The sequence below is a fragment of the Palaemon carinicauda genome, chromosome 28 (assembly GCF_036898095.1).
Source record: "Palaemon carinicauda isolate YSFRI2023 chromosome 28, ASM3689809v2, whole genome shotgun sequence".
Classification (NCBI taxonomy): Eukaryota; Metazoa; Arthropoda; class Malacostraca; order Decapoda; family Palaemonidae; genus Palaemon; species Palaemon carinicauda.
In genome coordinates, this window is record NC_090752.1 from 71,374,490 (window position 1) to 71,394,582 (window position 20,093).

The following is a 20,093-nucleotide window of genomic DNA, read 5'->3' on the forward strand; positions in this document are numbered from 1 at the left end:
CCTTTTGGTAACAGGGTCCTTATGTGCTGAAGGGTTAACATCCTGAACTTGCTGTTCTCGATGAACTTGTTGAGTGGCGACAAGTCCAGAATGACTCTGAGTTTGTCAGAGTCCTTCTTGGGAATACAAGACAGCCTTCCCTGGAATTTGATGGACTTTACTCTCCTTATTACCCGTTTGCTCAAGAGTTCTAGGGTATTTTCTTCCAATGAGGGGGTGGAGTGTTGGAAGAATTGAGGAAATGATGGTGGAGGCTTGCTCCAGCTCCATCCAAGTCGGTTTTTGATTAGGCTGTGGGCCCAAGGATCGAAGGTCCAACGATCCTGAAATTGTTGGAGCCTCCCTCGTACCTGAAGCATCTCATTGCTTCGGTTGTGCGGAGGATTTACCTCCCTGACCTCGTGAGGGGTGTCTTGAGGAGCCCCATCCGGAGCCTCTACCTTTGGGACAAAAGGTAGTGGTTTGCCTCTCGAACCCAGGGTTGAATGCTAGTGACTGGGCAACCAGCTGTTGAGGCACCACCTGGAATGTGGTTTGTGGTTGAGCAACCACTTGGGGCACCGCGGTCATGGTAACTGTGGGATGTTGTTGGGCAGGCCAAGAGGGTAATCTGGTTTCTTGGTCTTCCTCATAGGTTGGGGACCCGCATCTGAGGAAGACTTACGTTTTGATGAAATACCCCACTTCTGGAGAAGGTTCCTATTCTCAGTGGTGGCTCTATCAACTACCTCCTTGACCACTTCATTTAGGAAGAGGTCTTTGCCCCAGATATTGGAAGCTATCAGCTTCCTGGGTTCGTGTTTCACTGTTGCTGCAGCATACACGAACTCTATACATGCTCTCCTAGCCTTCATAAAGGCGTACAGGTCCTTTACTAAGGTGGCCATGTGCATTTTGGCCATGACCATGTTCATGTCTGGGATGCTCTTTTGGCCTGCACACATCTCCATGCAGTTCTGTAGGGATAAGGATGCTGCAAGTCTCTCCTTCGTCTCTTGCTCCCTACGCAAGAGAAAGTCTGACAGTTTCGGGAGATTTTCGCTGAACTGTCGTCCCGCGATATCTGTATCCAACTTCCCTACTGAGAGGGTTCAGGTGGACTTCTTTCCATTCCTTATCCTCCATGGGCAGGGCTAATGACAGAGGTCTACACTCCTCTAGTGTAGGACATGGTTTGCCTGCCTCCACTGCCTTGGCAACGTCTTTAAAAGCCTTCGACGTAAAGGGGAAGGCTATTGAAGCAGGAGCAAGAAAGGTAGGATGCTTCTTGCTCAAGGCGGACACTTTCGAGTTCGTGTAGCCCACCTTCTTTAGGCTACTCGACAAGATAGTCTGTGCCTTGTCGTGGTCGAATACCATGACCTCCTTGGGTTCTGTCTCCTCATTCGACGCTGGCTCCTGCTTCAGTCGGATGAAGCAGTCTGGATAAGCATTAAAGCTTGGCCAGAACTGGATGTCATCAAGGGGACAGCTCCCATCTTCTCTGATATGTAGAGTTTGCCGTTGGTGATTGGCATAAACTCCGCATACCTCCAGGGATTGGTTTCGGAGCAGGATGGGAGGTCTTGGACTCTGGGTCGTTTGTATGACCCTCAGGAGGCGGTGAGTCGAGCTTCACGGAGCTCTCTCTCGAGTCTCGCTTCCCTAGCTTCGCCTTGCTTGCGAATGCTCTCCATTAGGGCCGTAAGATGGGACAGTGCCTGGCTCATGTCGCCTGATGGAGGGGCAGAAGAGGAAGATGTTAAGGGTAACGGCTCTGGTGCCGGCACAGGCGGAAGGGACTCCGACTCAACATCATCTTCTTCATCCGGAGGTAGAGTAGACTCCTCCTCGGGATCATCTTTCAATAGATACTTTTCAGTGTCCGTGGACACTTTAGACATCCTTTCCTCCTGATGGATGTCCATACCTTGCATCGCCTCACTGACATCCGCCTCGATGGCAATCTGGACGCAGGGAGGTCCGGGTTGTGCTTGGGGTACGACAGCTTCACTACCCGCTTTCGGGAACGGCAAGCCATGCATCCTTACATTAGGCAGGTACGGTCCCGGAGAGTTCTTCTGGAACCCTCGTACCCATTTGCACAGCTTTTCTCGTGCTGCATCCCTCGACTCCGTTGATTTGTGGTCGTCGAAACCTTCGGTCACCAAGGTCCGGCAGATGTTGCAGTCTTGGGGGTCCCAGTACCGTAGGGTTTCGGTAGTGATGGTGCAGGGGGCATGAGACCTGCACACTTTGTGACCACAGAAGTTCCTACTCCTGTGGTTGCAGAAGATCATATCACACTTCATTTGGTCCTCCTGTAAAGAAGGGGAAATTAAATGAGTATGCGGTTGTTTATCTCACATGATAAACAAATTATGCAAAATATTTTAACCATTATAGCTTAGGATAGTTAAGCTAGAAGGGAAATAGGAAAGACTCATATTTGTGTCTCCTGTCCAGCCAATTGCTGTGACCTCCCCCCAAAATTAAAGTTATAGAGTTTCCATATCTAGGCAAACTCAAAGAGAAGGGCTTTAACCTCTAGGGATAGAATAAGTGTATACTAACACTGACCCTTCTTAAGTTCTTTAATATTGTGGGGTAAGTTGTTAACTGATTAACTATCAGTGTATTGAAGGAAATCTTTTCTTTCAATATAGGATTGGTCTCAACAATAGACTGTGCAAGGATACATAAGGTATGTTGGAAAATAACTACTGTGTAATATATACTATAGTTTTCTGCCTGCAGTATATACTGTACTGCAAATATACTGGCTACTGTATAATCATATACTGTAGTTCAGCCGGCATATTGCCGGCTAGGCTAGCGCCTGACGGCACAGTCCGGCCGGCATGTCGCCGGGTGGGAGACATGCCGGCTGGGTAGTACCTGGCGGGACGGGTCCAGCCGGCGGCATAGTACCTGACAGCACCAGTCCACCCGGCATGCTGCTGGCTGGGTTAGTACCTGGCGGCACTAGCTGACGGAGAGAGACAAAGCATGGAGTGAAGGGCTGCCTTATTGCAATGTATGTTTACAATAAATAAGGGTGTAAGTACCTAACCTTACTGCCTTCCTCCAGAATGAGGGTTCAAATGGAAGGGGAGAATGCATCATTCAAGCTTCCATCCAGCCACAAGGTCCGTTGCCGGTCGCTGCCGGTTTCAGGGATGTGGATGGCAGTCCAAGGGAGGACTGAAGAACACTCAACAGTAGAAGGGTCTCTCACCGGCAGCCGTCACGGCCGACACAACCTTTCCCGGAGTCTTGCATCCATAAGGGAAAGACTGAGTGACCATACAGCTGCTTATGTAGGAGCCCGGCCGGCACCACAATCTACCCGGCAAGCGGTGAGATTGTAGAACGACGGCCACAGGATTGCGATAGCTAGGCCATCGCTAAAGGACAGAGAGGGGCAGGGAAAAGGGTCCTGTATTAAGTGTAGAAGAAGGCGGCAGGATTGCCGCCACTTCTACACGAGGGTGAAACCTTGTTTCAGTATCAGGGCCCTCCTAGGCGGCAGAAGAATATCTATTCCTCATCCTAAGGTCTGCCGAAACAGGACTAGTCTTCTAGACCGCAGGGGAGAAGGTGGCGGCATCATATTACCACTTCAAGTGCGGCCTAAGGAGGCTTAGCTTCCTATGTCGACAGCTCTAAGCCGGCAGGGGAATGACTACTCACCCTACTGCTCAGCTGCCGGCAGAAAGACTGAATACTCTGAGGTTCTGTCGAGAACCCAAGCCGGGATACTCGCCGGCAAGGGTGGGAGACAGAAAACACTAGCCTAGTCAACCCGGAGTGAACTACTCTATGGCAAGACCAAGATAGGGTTGTTGCCTATGGCGGCACTAGGAGGGAAGAAGGGATTACCCTTAAATCTCCACAGAAGACGAGTATCGAGTTATATAACTACTTCTAGGAGATATACTATCTCCCGTTGAATTGATAAAACGATACATGTGGGAAAACGGGGATAATGTATGAAAGTATACTAAAGTGCATAGGCTAGGTAGCCTAGCGCAGGGCAAGATCTCGGTTACCTAAATCGCCGACTAACGTATACGCTCGACAAGGAAGAGGAAATTTGTATGCATAAATATATCTTTACTAGTATAATTGTGCCTAAATAGCTTTCATAATTTATTAATGCTATTACAACCGGGAATGTCGTTCTGCTAACTAAATAACTCATGCATAACGAATGACAGTGTCCATGGCGCCTCCGGTGACCGGCCCAGCTCCATAACACACAAAATTACACTAATTTCACTGTGAAGATGGAGCTAAAAATTATACTCTAAAAAATAAATACTCGACTTTCCAGAGGCAGAAGCAGCTCGAGATTGCATTATAATTCCTCTTAATGACGATCCAAAATGTTAGATAAGCAGGGAAAACCACCGTGCGAAATCACTACAGAAATAGGAATGAGCGCCATCTTGGATACTTGTAATAGTACGGGAGGAAGGGTAACCTTGATAACGGCTCCCCTTCAGTTTCGCCACTCTTGCCCCTCGAAACGAAAACGCTGTTTGGGCTGAAGATTGCCATGTGTCGTATCAAGATATACGTCCCATGCTATTATGCGATATCCTTAAGAGAAATTTTAAGGATATTCGCGCCAGGAGTTAGAATTCTGGAGACCTAAAGGTCCATTCTCTGGGAATATCACTGTAGCCAAATATCCCTTAGAAAGCTACCAATAGGAACCTTCCATCAGTACGACATGGCTTGAGCCCAAAAAAACAAACAGGGCGGTACCTTTTTGCAGACTCTATGCCATCTTGCAGTAAAGATCCACAGATGGTTAGAAGAACATTCGGTGTCCCTATTACCTCGCTTCATTCCCGGCAAGAGTAATGTGCTTGCGGACAATCTGATCTGAGCTACTCAGATAGTAGGCTCCGAATGGTCTTTGAATCATCAGATAGCCAACAAAGTCCTGACTTTGTGGGGTTCCTTGACTGTAGACCTGTTTGCAACATCTCTGAACAGCAAGCTTCCTCTCTACTGTTCTCCAGTCCGAGACCCTCAGGCTCTATGGCAAGATGCATTCCAACAATGCAACGGTGGGACAACATTGACGTGTACGCCTTACCCCCGTTTTGTTTTTGTCTGATGAGAAGACTGCTCAACAAGACCAAAGCGAACATCTTTCACAGAACCGTGTGCAGTCGCTTCGACTTTATGCCTGGAGAATAAATATCCAACATCTCCTCTCTCAGGAGGGCTTTTCACGACAAGTTGCGGAAAGAATGTCCGGTTACTTGCGCAAGTCCTCAGCCTCAGTCTACCAGGCTAAATGGAGAGTTTTCTGTGGTTGGTGTCGTGGAAGAAATATCTCTCCACTCGATGCCACTATTCCAGTTATAGCCGAGTTCCCTGTATACCTTCGGGAGGGAAGCTCCTTTTTATCTCAGCAGTGAAAGGCTATCGCTCGGGCTTAAGCCTCGCCTTTCAGCTGAAAGGAGTTAATATTTCCTCTTCGTTGGAGCTTTCTTTACTCATATGGAGTTATGAGATTACTTGCCCTAGGTCAGAGATTAGGCCGCCTCCTTGGAATGTGGTTCACGTTCTGAGATCCTTAAAAGGACCTCCCTACGAACCATTATGCCATGCAACTGACCGAAACCTCACTTTGAAGACGGCATTCCTGCTCGTTTTAGCCTCGGCAAAGAGAGTCGGTGAACTTCATGGCCTCTTGTATGACATTGCTCATTCTAGGGGATGGGGGGAAGCGACACTCAGCTTGGTCCCTGAGTTCATTGCTAAGACTCAAAATCTGTGGGTACTGGACCATAGATTCGGGCCCTTTCAGATTGCGAGACTCCGTTCTGTAACCAATGACCGAGATCAGTTGTTACTATGCCCCGTGAGAAGTTTGAGATACTATCTTAACACATTGCAGCAACACGGCCCTGACTAACACTAATGTTTGTTAGCTCAGGGAGAGTAAAGAGGAGGATCACTAAGAACACGGTCTCCTCTTGGATCCGCCAGGTGATCAATAGAGCCTTGGCTCCCGATCCTCCTCCGGATCGCCGACCTAGAGCCCATGATGTCAGGGGAATTAGTACATCCTTGGCATTCAAATGCAACTTCTCTATGTTGCAAGTACTACAAGCGGGTGTGTGGTAGAGGCGAACTACTTTCACAGCCCATTACTTAAAAGACGTGATCCACAGGAGACTTGATACGTTCACAATCAGTCCTGTGGTGGCTGCTCAACAAGTGGTTGGAGAATACCTCAGGCTCCTTGATGGACGAGTAGCAGTGGGTTAAGAGTATGTCTGGCTTTCCTTTCTTCATCTTCCTCTCTCTTAGGGTACAGCACCATGGGTCCCTCTGCAGGTAATTATCACTTCCTTTGTGTAGCCTAGTATAAGTCATGAATTTATATACTGTCTACGTCCCCATTGCTTTCTGTGAGGTAAGGAATGGGAAATGTCTTGTTTTTCCTATATATAGACTCAGAATGTGTTTATACAAGACAACATACTCTCGTTACACTGAATTGCACAGGCCGCTATTATACTCACTTTGTATATTTTAGCGAGGTGTTAAAGGTTTTCCTTAGACCACAGTCATATACTGTACTAGATAAAACTGGGTCAATGTCCATGCTAGACTTAAGACTTCCACCCATGTAAGAGTGAGTCATCTAAATAAATAACAGAAGGTTTGTTAATATGGGAACAAATGACAAATTCGGAGATAATTAGTATTTTTCCCTTACTAATACAAACCTGGAGTTATTTATATAGATTGACCTGCCATTACCTTTCCCCCAGAAGTCCTGCCTGCAATCAAAAGTGACGTACCTCACAGCCATGAGATTACATATAGAGGTAGCTGGGTACCCTCCAGCCATGAGATTACATATAGAGGTAGCTGGGTACCCTCCAGCCATGAGATTACATATAGAGGTAGCTGGGTACCCTCCAGCCACCACCAGCGTACCTGCTCAAGCGGTTAGGCAGGGTTGCCACCTCGCAATTAGTCTAATGGCTACCTTCAGCTACCGCTGAAAGATCATACATACATATACCAAGGCACTTCCCCCAATTTTGGGGGTTAGCCAACATCAAACAAATGAAACAAAAAAGGGGACCTCTCCCCTCTACGTTCCTCCCAGCCTGGTAAGGGACTCAACTGAGTTCGGCTGGTACTGCTAGGGTGCCACAGTGCAACCTCCCCCGTTATCCACCACAGACGAAGCTTCATAACGCTGAACCCCTACTGCTGCTACCTCCGCAGTCATCCAAGGCCCCGGAGGAAGCAGCAGGGCCTACCGGAACTGTGTCACAATCGCTCGCCATTCATTCCTATTTCTAGCACGCTCTCTTGCCTCTCTCACATCTATCCTCCTATCACCCAGAGCTTCCTTCACTCAATCCATCCACCCAAACCTTGGCCTTCCTCTTGTACTTCTCCCATCAACTCTTGCATTCATCACCTTCTTTAGCAGACAGCCATTTTCCATTCTCTCAACATGGCCAAACCACCTCAACACATTCATATCCACTCTAGCTGCTAACTCATTTCTTACACCTGTTCTCACCCTCACTACTTCGTTTCTAACCCTAGTAGGTTGGCCAAGGCACCAGCCGCCCGTTGAAATACTACCGCCAGAGAGTTATGGGGTCCTTTGACTGGCCAGACAGTACTACGTTGGATCCTTATCTTTGGTTACGGTTCTTTCTCTTTGCCTACACATACGCCGAATAGTCTGGCCTATTCTTAACAGATTCTCCTCTGTCCTCACACACCTGACAACACTTGAGGTTACTAAACAATTCTTCTTCGCTCAAGGGGTTAACTACTGCACTGTATTTGTTCTGTGGCTACTTTCCTCTTAGTAAGGGTAGAAGAGACTCTTTAGCTATGGTAAGCAGCTCTTCTAGGAGAAGGACACTCCAAAATCAAACCATTGTTCTCTAGTCTTGGGTAGTGCCATAGCCTCTGTACCATGGTCTTCCACTGTCTTGGGTTAGAGTTCTCTTGCTTGAGGGTACAATCAGGCACACTATTCTATTTAATTTCTCTTCCTCTTGTTTTGTTAAAGTTTTCATAGTTTATATAGGAAATATTTATTTTAATTTTACTCTTCTTAAAATATTTTATTTTTCCTTCTTTCCTTTCCTTACTGGGCTATTTTCCCTGTTGGGGCCCTTGGGCTTATAGCATTTTGCTTTTCCAGCTAGGGTTGTAGCTTAGCAAATAATAATAATAATAATAATAATAATAATCTACTCGAGATACACCAGCTATACTCCTTAGACACTTCATCTCAAACACATTCAATTTCTGTCTCTCCGTCACTTTCATTCCCCACAACTCCGATCCATACATCACAGTTAGTACAATCACTTTCTCATACAAAACTCTCTTTACATTCATGCTCAACCCTCTATTTTTTACTACTCCCTCAACTGCCCCCAACACTTTGCATCCTTCATTCACTCCCTGACGTACATCTGCTTCCACTCCACCATATGCTGCAACAACAGACCCCAAGTACTTAAACTGATCCACCTCCTCAAGTAACTCTCCATTCAACATGACATTCAACCTTGCACCACCTTCCCTTCTCGTACATCTCATAACCTTACTCTTACCCACATTAACTCTCAACTTCCTTCTCTCACGCACCCTTCCAAATTCTGTCACTAATCGGCCACACTTCTCTTCCGCATCTGCAACCAGTACGGTATCATCCGCAAACAACTGATTTACCTCCCGTTCATGGTCATTCTCGTCTACCAGTTTCAATTCTCATCCAAGCACTCGATCATTCACCTCTCTCACCACTCCATCAACATACAAGTTAACCCTGGATAGGTACGGTGGGTCGTTTGCGACCCCGAGCGTCAAAAAAAAACAGGTTTTTCTCACGTGACTCACCCCCGTGACTGAATATGTGGGTGATCGACCTGCAGGAGGTGTCTCCCCTACACGCTCTAGTAGTGTCCAGATGTGCATTGCTGTAGCTGTACTCCTTCCCCGATTTCAGAGACGCGTCGGGGTCGTTCGCGTCCGAGTTTACCCTTCTAGGGTAGTTTGCATAATTATCAAAGTTATTACGTATTATGAAATTGTCGTAGAATGGTGCAACTTGTATAGGTTATCAGTTGTGGAAAGTCTTGGTGGATTGTTTGGCTACCATGTGCATGTTTTTTTTTTTAGTTAAAATGTCGTTCATCACCACGAGGACCATTTTACCGCGAGTGCCCCTTTTTCATTTTTTTTCATTTTTTTGCCAAGTCATTTTTCCGTAAGATATTGCCAAATAGTGTCGTAAAACTTTTGCTTGTTTAGTGTTGGAAAGTGTGTCTAGATGATCTGGCTACCCATGCATGACTTTGTTTTTGTCAGATACGACGTAGTTATTGGTATATTGGGTATTTAACTGCGGTTACCAATTTCTGTTTTTTTTTCAATATTTGTAAAAATTACTACGTAGTAAGGAATTGCCGTATATTATTCATTTTTTTTTCATGTTTATGTGTTAGAAAGTGTGCCTTGATGGTTGGGCTAACACGTGCATGTCTTTTTTTTTATCTGAGATGTCGTATATTAGAATGTCGGGCATTTTACCGCGAGTGTCCCTTTTTCATTTTTTTTCATTTTTTTGCCAAGTCATTTTTCCGTAAGATATTGCGAAATAGTGTCGTAAAACTTTTGCTTTTTTAGTGTTGGAAAGTGTGTCTAGATGATCTGGCTACCCATGCGTGATTTTGTTTTTGTCAGATACGACGTAGTTATTGGTATATTGGGTATTTAACTGCGGTTGCCAATTTCTGTTTTTTTTCAATATTTGTAAAAATTTACACGTAGTAAGGAATTGCCGTATATTATTGATTTTTTTTTCATGTTTATGTGTTAGAAAGTGTGCCTTGATGGTTGGGCTAACACGTGCATGTCTTTTTTTTTTATCTGAGATGCCGTATATTAGAATGTTGGGCATTTTTCCGCGAGTGCCCCTTATTATTTGTTTTGCATTTTTTTGCTTAGTCATGTTACCGTAAGGAATTGGCAAGTAGTGTCGCAAAACTTATATTTTTATAGTATTGGAAAGTGTTTCTAGATGATCTGGCTACCAATGCCTATTTTTTTTTTAGCCAGATATGGCGTATATATAAGTATGTGTTCGATTTTCCTGTGATTGCCATTTTTTCGTTTTTTCCCATTTCTTTCAAAATTACTACGTACTAAGGAACTATCACAGAGTAATATTTCATTTATATGTTTATTTGTCGGAAAATATGCCTTGATGGTTTGCCTAGCACGTGGCTGAAATTTTTTTTTTCTGAAATGCCGTATATTAGAATGGCCATTTTTCCACGAGTGCCCCTTTTTATTTGTTTTGCATTTTTTTGCTTAGTCATGTTACCGTAAGGAATTGGCAAGTAGTGTCGCAAAACTTATAATTTTATAGTGTTGGAAAGTGTTTCTAGATGATCTGGCTACCCATGCCTATCTTCTTTTTATAGCCAGATATGGCGTATATATAGGTATGTGTTCGATTTTCCTGTGATTGCCATTTTTTCGTTTTTTCCCATTTCTTTCAAAATTACTACGTACTAAGGAACTATCACAGAGTAATTATTCATTTAGATGTTTATTTGTCGGAAAATGTGCCTTGATGGTTTGCCTAGCACGTGGCTGAATTTTTTTTTTCTGAAATGCCGTATATTAGAATGTTAGCCATTTTTCCGCGAGTGCCCCTTTTTATTTGTTTTGCATTTTTTTGCTTAGTCATGTTACCGTAAGGAATTGGCAAGTAGTGTCGCAAAACTTATATTTTTATAGTGTTGGAAAGTGTTTCTAGATGATCTGGCTACCCATGCCTATCTTTTTTTTAGCCAGATATGGCGTATATATAGGTATGTGTTCGATTTTCCGGTGATTGCCATTTTTTCGTTTTTTCCCAATTCTTTCAAAATTACTACGTACTAAGGAACTATTACAGAGTAATGATTCCTCTAGATGTTTATTTGTCGGAAAATTTTGTTTACTTTTTTTTTGATTGAATATCATCAAATTTTTTTAGCTAAAATATTGTTTTACATTTTTTTTTTCGATTTTATTTCCCTTCAAAAAAATTTTTTTGGGTCAGAATTTTAATTTTATAGGCGTAAAATAATCGACAATTATCCAGCAACCCACCATACAATTTTTTTGCATATCCAATAATAATTTGATTAGTAAATAACACCTTGAAATTGACATACCCTTCCTACATTTCAAGTGGCAGATTAGGGAGTCTGAGTCAGTGTGGTTGGCGGCCATTTTGTGGACATATCCGAAGCGTAAGCTGCCCTATCTATATATATTCTTGTTCCCTATAGAATTTGTGATATTTTGGTATATTTTTACCTGCATAAATATCATATTATATATTAAATATATGTATTTTTTTACGGAATTTCTAAGTACTCAAAAAATTACCTTTAGATATGGCCCCTGATATAAATGTAATTTACAAAATAATGAAGATTTTTTTACATATTTCTATTTTAGGATAACATATGTTTATTCCCTAAAAAAATTAGCCACTTCCTATTTCATTTGGGTACCCAAAAAAATTCATGAAATTTGGACAAATTTTTTTGGCCAAAAAAAGTTACCCTTTTTTTCTCATTTCAGATCTTCACCTCCATGGGTCTGACTTCATCCAAAATACATCAAGATGTGTCCTAAACATTCAAGAATCAATTCCTAAAAGGATTTGTGTATATATGTATAAACTTTTTTTTTATGAATTTTTATGTCAGGTCTTTTTTTTTTTCTACTTAATTTTTTAAAATATTTATAATAAATAGTTTTTCTGCAGATGAGTAGTATTTATCTATACAGTTGTTTTGAGCATTCATTGAAGTTTTTTTTGGCAAAAGAAAAAAGGAGGTTACTGCAAAAACTGATTTTTCAAGAATTTTTTTTGGCGTCGGGGTCGTTCGCGTCCGAGTATACCCTTAAAGGGGTGTCCGAGGACCGTACCTATCCAGGGTTAAATAACCACAGCGACATCACACATCCCTGTCTCAGCCTCACTCTCACCGGAAACCAATAGCTCACTGCATTTCCTATCCTAACACATGCTTTACTATCTTTGTAGAAACTTTTCACTGCTTGCAACAACCTTCCACTAACTCCATATAACCTCATCACATTCCACATTGCTTCCCTATCAACTCTATCATACGCTTTCTCCAGATCCATAAACGTAACATACACCTCCTTACCTTTTGCTAAATATTTCTCGCATATCTGCCTAACTGTAAAAATCTGATTCATACAACCCCTACCTCTTCTAAAACCACCCTGTACTTCTAAGATTGCATTCTCTGTTTTATCCTTAATCCTATTAATCAGTACGCTACCATACACTTTTCCAACTACACTCAACAAACTAATACCCCTTTAATTTCAACACTTATGCAGTGGTACAATACACGCACAAACCGAATCTACTGGTACCATTGACAACACAAAACACATATTAAAGAATCTCGCCAACCATTCAAGTACAGTCACACCCCATTCCTTCAACATCTCAGCTCTCACACCATCCATACCAGATGCTTTTCCTACTCTCGTTTCATCTAGTGCTCTCCTCACTTGCTCTCTTGTAATCTCTCTCTCATTCTCATCTCCCATCACTGGCACCTCAACATCTGCAACAGCAATTATATCTGCCTCCCTATTAACATTCAGTAAACTTTCAAAATACTCCACCCACCTTTTCCTTGCCTCCTCTCCTTTTAACAACCTTCCATTTCCATCTTTCACTGTCTCTTCTGAAAGATAATCCTCATCAATAACTCCAGGTTTGTGGGAAAATACAAATTATCACAGAATTTTTCATATTGAATTAGGCATATAATAACAGGCACTTAGATATTTTTTTTTTTAATAACTATTTAATATAAATATGAAACTGAGAAACGACAACTCAGTTTCTTGGTTTCTTTGATTTGGATGAAGTATCATCTCTTCTTCTCTTATTCAAGGGATTTCTAGGATCATTCATGTTATACCAGGTATCATCTTTTGTACTTGCATCTTTTGCTAATACAGGAACTGTATCCTCAAAGTGGAACTTGTGTTTTATCCTGTAAAGATGGAATACAGCTTTAATATTGTTTTGGAGTAGCATGCAGTCCTTGTAATTTATTTCAACTGACAGACATTAAAAGAATTCTAAGAAATATTACCTCTAGAAAGGAAAAAAATTGTGAAAAACCTAATCAATTGCATGCATTTTACTTCCCGGTCACAGTGCTTACCAAAAAAAATAAATTCTTTACACACCCTTTACTCTAGGGATTACCTGTGCAGGAGCCCCAATCTAATGGAAAAGCCAGTGAATGGAGCTTCAGTGGTCCCACCTTACACCTTGGTCATCACAGAGTTTACACCAACAGAGCAAACTAAGGTAAATTTTCCTAGTATTAAAGTGTACCACTGTTTTTTTTTAAATTCTTATCTTAATACTTTGTGCTGGTTCAATGGCTGCCTGGAATGCAATTTTCCTCCTATTTGATATTTGGTTCACAATTTTCTGTTTAGTAGTGATTTTACTTTCCATTTAACATCAAGCAGGTAGCTGCATTTATCTATCTAAATATCTTGTCATTAAGATCTGATTAAGACTGTTAGAATATACAAAAGGGTTAGAATATCTTAAATTTATAAAAGTTTGCAGATCTTTTCCTGTCCCATCAGTTATCTATTTTGGGAGGGGAAATAAACTAGTCCTTTGGTGAGTAATTCAATTTTCATTCCTTTCTGGCCTTTTAGATTTTATGAATTTAAGCTACTAATATTGTATATACAGTATACTGTATACTACATTTGTATGTTTGATAAGTTTTCAATGACCAAGTTAACAGTAACCCAATGCTGTATTTTTGGTAATTGAATTTTTATTTTATTTTTCATTTCTTTTAATAGCTATAGATGAAAAATGTGTATGTCTATATAAAATTTCTTAAATTTTTTTCTCAACATTTGTATATTTTTGCAAGTGATTCCACTGTTCCTTTCATAACCATTCTATCTGATTATTAATTGTGGGTCCCTAACAGCTGTTGTAATTTATGAAACATAATGAAAATATTTTTCAGTTTAGAAGTCTTTCCATAAATATCCAAATGCAAAAATATAACACTAAAATTATTAATTTAAAATAATTTGTTTGTTAGTCATACTTATTTTCTAATCAAAGGATTCACAAGCTTTTCGAACCCCGGATTAGGTTTACCTTATGATTTGCCTAGTGGTTCTAATCTACAATGCGTTGAGTTTTTATGGTACTCAGCACATAAAAAAGTAAAATGTTCCTCCTCCAGGATTGATCTATTAATTTGGTCCAGGTCCGATTTCAAAATCTTTAATTCATACCGTGGACTATCGGATTCTTAGACAGAAAAATGGCAAAGTGTGGATCCCTATATCCCTCTTGCCGGACTGTGTCAATGAGTAATTGCACTATACTACCATTAATGTGGCCTGTCATATTATACTAATGCCAGGTACACAGGTTTCCATTATGCCTTTAGAAATCTTTTGCAAAGGCTAACAACTGGTTGCATCCTAATATGGTTAGCAGTGGCCACATAACTCCTTATGTAAGCTCAGCCACTAGCAGACTTCAGTTGTCAAGTAGTGGTCTCAATGGAGGTGCTAGTACCTGTAAAGAGGTCAGCTTTGAAACGAGTCTTCAATCTGAAACCACTGCTCAATCTTGTGTCTTATGCAGGTGCAGTATGTGAAAGCACCAGTACACTTATCAACCTTTGGAGGCAGTAATTAGTAACATTACTAATATTAAAGTTTAGTACTGTATGCAGTACATTTGAAAGAGAGTTATGGGGTCCTTTGACTGGCCAGACAGTACTACCTTGGATCCTTCTCTCTGGTTATGATTCACTTTCCCTTTGACTACACATACACCGAATAGTCTGGCTTATTCTTTACAGATTCTCCTCTGTCCTCATACACCTGGCAACACTGAGATTACCAACAATTCTTCCCCCAGTGTAATTGTTCTGTAGCTACTTTCCTCTTGGCAAGGGTAGAAGAGACTTGTAAGTTATGGAAAGCAGCTCTTCTAGGAAGACACTCACAAATCAAACCATTGTTCTCTAGTCTTGGGTAGTGCCATAGCCTCTGTACCATGGTCTTCTACTATCCTGGGTTGGAGTTTTCTTGCTTGAGGGTGAACTCAGGCACACTATTCTGTCTAATTTCTCTTCCTCTTCTTTTGTTAAAGTTTTTATAGTTTATATAGGAAATATTTATTTTAATGTTACTGTTCTTAAAATATTTTATTTTTTCTTGTTTCCTTTCCTCACTAGGCTATTTTCCCTGTTGGGGCCCCTGGGCTTATGGCATCCAGCTTTTCCAACTAAGGTTACGGCTTAGCAAGTAATAATGATAATAATAATACAAGATCACAGATGTTGTGAACTACCATAATATCCTAACAGGTTTAGCAGTCGTACAAAGCTATCTAAATGCTCCTGGCAGCCAGGAGCCACTTTTCGAAATGATAACAAACCTACCTCAATTTTCTAAAGTTGCTAAGGTTAGTCTATTATTATTATTACTATTATCATTACGAGCCAAGCTATAATCCTAGTTGGAAAAAACGGGAAAATTAGTCCAGTGAGGAAAGGAAATAAGGAAATAAACTATGAAAAGAAATAAGAAATTAAAATAAAATATTTTAAGATCAGTAACAACATTATAACAGATCTTTCATATATAAACTATAAATACAGACTTATGTCAGTCTGTTCAACATAAAAACCTTTGCTGTAAGTTTGAACTTTTGAAGTTCTACCGATTCACCTATCCGATTAGGAAGATCATTCCACAACTTGGTCACAGCTAGAATAAAATTTCTAGAATACTGTGTAGTATTGAGCCTCATGATGGAGAAGGCCTGACTATTAGAACTGACTTCATACCTAGTATTACGAACAGGGTGGTACTGTCCAGGAGGCTCTGAATGTAAAGGATGGTCAGAATTGTGAAAAATTTATGCAACATGCATAATGAACTAACTGAACAACAGTGCCAGAGATTGATATCTAGATCAGGAATAAGAAATGGAATAAGAAATTTAATTGACCATAAGTTCCTGTCCAAAAAATTAAGATGAGAATCAGCAGCTGAAGACTAGACAGAAGAACAATACTCAGAGTAAAGTAGAATGAAAAATTAAAACACTTCTTCAGAATAGACTTATCACCAAAAATCTTAATAAGACTGATCACCAAAAATCTTAAAAGACTTTCTTAATAATCCATTTTTTATGCAATTGAAGAAGAGACATTAAGTGTGTTTTTCAAAAGTAAATTTTTTGTTGAGAATCATAGCTAAATTACTGATGAATTAGATTAAAGTCCTAGCTTTAAGTTCTAAGTACTAAACAGGAATTTTTCCCTCTTGCAAAGGATCTCCATTCAGATGTTCCTTTGAATAAAGGGATTTTGACGTAGGAAAAATCTATTTCTGGGCGAGGGGCCTGTGCCGGCCAGTGAATAAGCTCCATTTAGCACTTATTCTTAGGTAATTTACTGCTAAATATACCAGAGAAAAAATGTAAAGGAGTGCTAGGTTAACTAGCTCGCTCACCTATTGGTGTCGGTATAAAATTGGGCGTATATTCCAGAGGTCCCGCACTATTTAGATTAATCCACGACAGAAAACCCCAATAGAGGAGAGCCGTTCAACCTCACTCGGTACTACTAACAATGCATCCGCTCAGAACCCAACTCCTTAGCACCCAAAGTTTGGGGACTCCAAGGGAGAGGAGCTGGGAGGGTTCACTGGGCGGCACAGGCCCCTCGCCCAGAAATAGATTTTTCCTACGTCAAAATCCCTTTTCTGGGCTCGAACCTGTGCCGCCCAGTGAATCTATACAAGAGAAAAATGTCACCAAACTTGCAAAATAAAGGAAAAAACATAAGCGTAAGGGAAATACAGGATGCTTTTAATCAGAGATGAGTACCAAAAAACAATTATAAGGGTATCTTAAATATGAACATAAATCCAATAAGGTAGGTATAATAATGCCGTGAGTGATAATATATACAGATACTCAGGAGCATAAAATTTACAAATATAATAACAGTATTCAGGTGCGAGACCAACGAATACAATAGGGTATAAATGAGGCAGGTAAGAGGGAGAGATAAAGAGTCAAGGCATTAACCTGTGAGTTACTTGGGAGTAACTACGCTCCCTGCGGCTACTGTAGAAAATTTTAGGGCTTCCAAATGTTTAAGGTAGTGTTTCTTGAACACTGACGGTGATTTCCACCCTGTATACCTGGAAAGGTCTGTAAAATTCATGTGGTGAAAGAAGTTCACCGAGGTAGCAACCGCCCTGATATCATGTGCAAGAGGAAAAGAGTCAGGGTTAGCTTGTTTAATAAAATACAAAATTTGTTGCCTGATCCCTTTAATAGTAATGGTACCGCCTTGTTCTCTAACGAATAGAGGCCCCGAGGAGTTAGAGGAGGTCCGGGATAAATAAGACCTAAGAGTAGTGACAGGGCACAGAGACGGATCTTGCGTGAGGGGAACAATTTTCCAGGAGGTCCATCTGTTTTGAGGGTCTTCATTCTTAGCCAAAAAGAATTTGTTAGGAGAAAGAAGGACCTCTCCTGAAGGCAGAAAGTCAATATGACCCGGGTCTCTCGACAAGGCTGCCAATTCAGAAATTCTTGCCCCGGAAGCCAAGCTCACCAGGAAAAGTGTTTTCCTAAGAAGGGGCATGTAATCACAAGAACTGTTAATGGTATCAGAAGCCAATTTGAGTACGTCATTAAGGAACCAGGTCACCGGGGTAGGACGAGTAACCGGTTTCAGTCTGGCACAAGCTTTCGGAATTGAAGCTAACAAAGAGTCGGTTAAGTCCATGTTAAAACCCACTAGGAAGATCTTTTTCAGAGCCGATTTAATAGTGGTGATAGTATTGGCTGCCAGACCTGATTCTAATAAAGATCTAAAGAAAGTGACTGTAAGGTTCAAGTTCATACAGTTCACGTCTGAGTCTATTAAAAATTTTGCCAACTTTTTAACTGCAGAGTCATACTGGCGGATGGTGGAATCCCGTTTATCCGATTCTAGGAACAAGGTGTTTTGAGGATCAATATTGGCACCATGCATAGCCGCAAACTTCATAAAGTCCATAAAGTTAGGGCGCTCTGAATGTTTGAGAAAGCGTACACAACGCGTGTTTGTACTATCTGAGACAGAACCGGATTGGGTATCGGGTGAGGGTATAGTCTCAACTCCCGCAGGAGAGGATACCAGTTGCTCTTGGGCCAGTTGGGTGCGACCAAGGCTACTTGTCCCTTGAAGGATCTCAGTTTGTCTAGAACTTTCAGCAAAAGATTCACCGGGGGAAAGAGATAAATCTTTTCCCAGTTGTCCCAATTCTGTGACATGGCGTCTGTGGCGTAAGCCTGAGGGTCTAGATTGGGAGCCACATATACTCTCAATTTGTGGTTGGATTCCGTGGCAAAGAGGTCCACTTGGAGACCGGGAACCTGAGAGAGAATCCACCGAAATGACTTTAGATCGAGTGACCATTCCGATTCTAGAGGGGAGGTCCGGGACAGGGCGTCTGCCACTACATTCCGGACTCCCGCCAGGTGGACAGCTGAAAGATGCCAACGGTTCGAGGCTGCTAGGGAGAATATGGCTACTAGAACATGGTTCAGAGGCCCTGACTTTGACCCGCCTCTGTTGAGGCAGCGGACCACCACTTCGATGTCGAGGACCAGACGAAGGTGTTGTTTCTTGGGAAGAGCGAGACGTTTCAGGGTTAGAAGAACTGCCATGGCCTCTAGCACATTGATGTGAAAATGGCGGAACAAGGGAGTCCAAAGACCTTGAACTTTCTTGAGCTGAGAATAGCCGCCCCAACCTGATAAGGATGCGTCTGTGTGAATGATTAATTCCGGAGGCGGAAATCGAAGGGGAACTGACTTTGACAGACTGTTTGCTCTTGTCCAAGGAAGAAGTCTTTCCCGTAGAATGGGAGGAAGGCGGACTTTCCTGTCCCGGAGCTTCCGGTTCGCCCTCGAACGCCAGACACGATTGATATCTTTCAATTTTGCCTTCAGAAGAAGATCCGTCACTGAGGCAAACTGAAGGGACCCCAGAATCCTCTCTTGGAGTCGTCTGGAACTTACTTTGTCTTTGAGAAAGCGTTTGGTGTTCCTTGCAATCTCTAACCTCTTGGGTCTGGGAAGACACAGAGTATGAGATATAAGATCCCATTGCAGGCCGAGCCATTGGAACTTCGATTTTGGAAGAAGACGGGACTTCTTGAAGTTGATCTGGAAGCCTAGAGATTGAAGATAATGGATGACTTTGTGAGTGGCTTTTAGGCAATTTTGGGAGGTGTCTGACCAAATGAGCCAGTCGTCCAGATAGGCTACTACTTGAATCCCTTGATTCCTGAGTTCCTGAACAGCGACTTCTGCTAACTTTGTGAAGATCCTTGGGGCGATGTTGAGCCCGAAAGGCATCACCTTGAAGGAGTAACTTTTGTCCCCTAAGCGAAAGCCTAGGTACGGACGGAAGTGTCTCGCTATCGGGACGTGATAGTAGGCGTCTGTAAGATCGATAGAGGTGGTGACGGCCCCACGGGGAAGTAAGGTCCGCACCTGCGAGACGGTAAGCATTCGAAACTTGTCGCATTGAATGGACAAGTTGAGAAGGGATAGATCTAGAATCACTCTTCTCTTGTCTGAATCCTTCTTCGGGACACTGAACAGCCGACCTTGAAACTTCAGATGTTTCGTTTCTTGTATGGCGTTCTTTTGTAAAAGATCCTGGACAAATTCGACCAGGTCCGGAGTGGAATGTTGACGAAATTTGTTCGGAGGAGGAGGTCCTTGAATCCAACTCCACCCCAGTCCCTTGGAGATGATACTGAACGCCCAGGGACTGAACCTCCATTTGTTGCGGAAGGCATAGAGCCTCCCCCCTACCTGCTGCACCTCAGTATTGGTTTGAGGAGTTGCCTCCACGTCCGCCTCGGAAGTTCTTTCCTCTGCGAAAGGCTCTTCCCCT

General features: G+C 42.2%; 1 protein-coding gene and 1 long non-coding RNA gene across 2 annotated transcripts in view; one reads left to right on the forward strand and one right to left on the reverse strand.

Moving 5' to 3' along the window:
• Positions 1–20,093, forward strand: part of LOC137621660 (uncharacterized) — a 354,990-nt gene that overhangs the window by 330,632 nt on the left and 4,265 nt on the right. The window contains exon 4 of the long non-coding RNA XR_011040273.1: positions 13,318–13,429. This is a non-coding gene — a long non-coding RNA (uncharacterized lncRNA). The remainder of the gene's footprint in view (positions 1–13,317; positions 13,430–20,093) is intronic.
• Positions 12,894–20,093, reverse strand: part of LOC137621659 (spliceosome-associated protein CWC27 homolog) — a 118,042-nt gene continuing 110,842 nt past the window's right edge. The window contains exon 9 of the mRNA XM_068352146.1: positions 12,894–13,106. Within this exon, the coding sequence (XP_068208247.1) occupies positions 12,947–13,106 (160 nt within the window). The 3' untranslated portion in view covers positions 12,894–12,946. The remainder of the gene's footprint in view (positions 13,107–20,093) is intronic.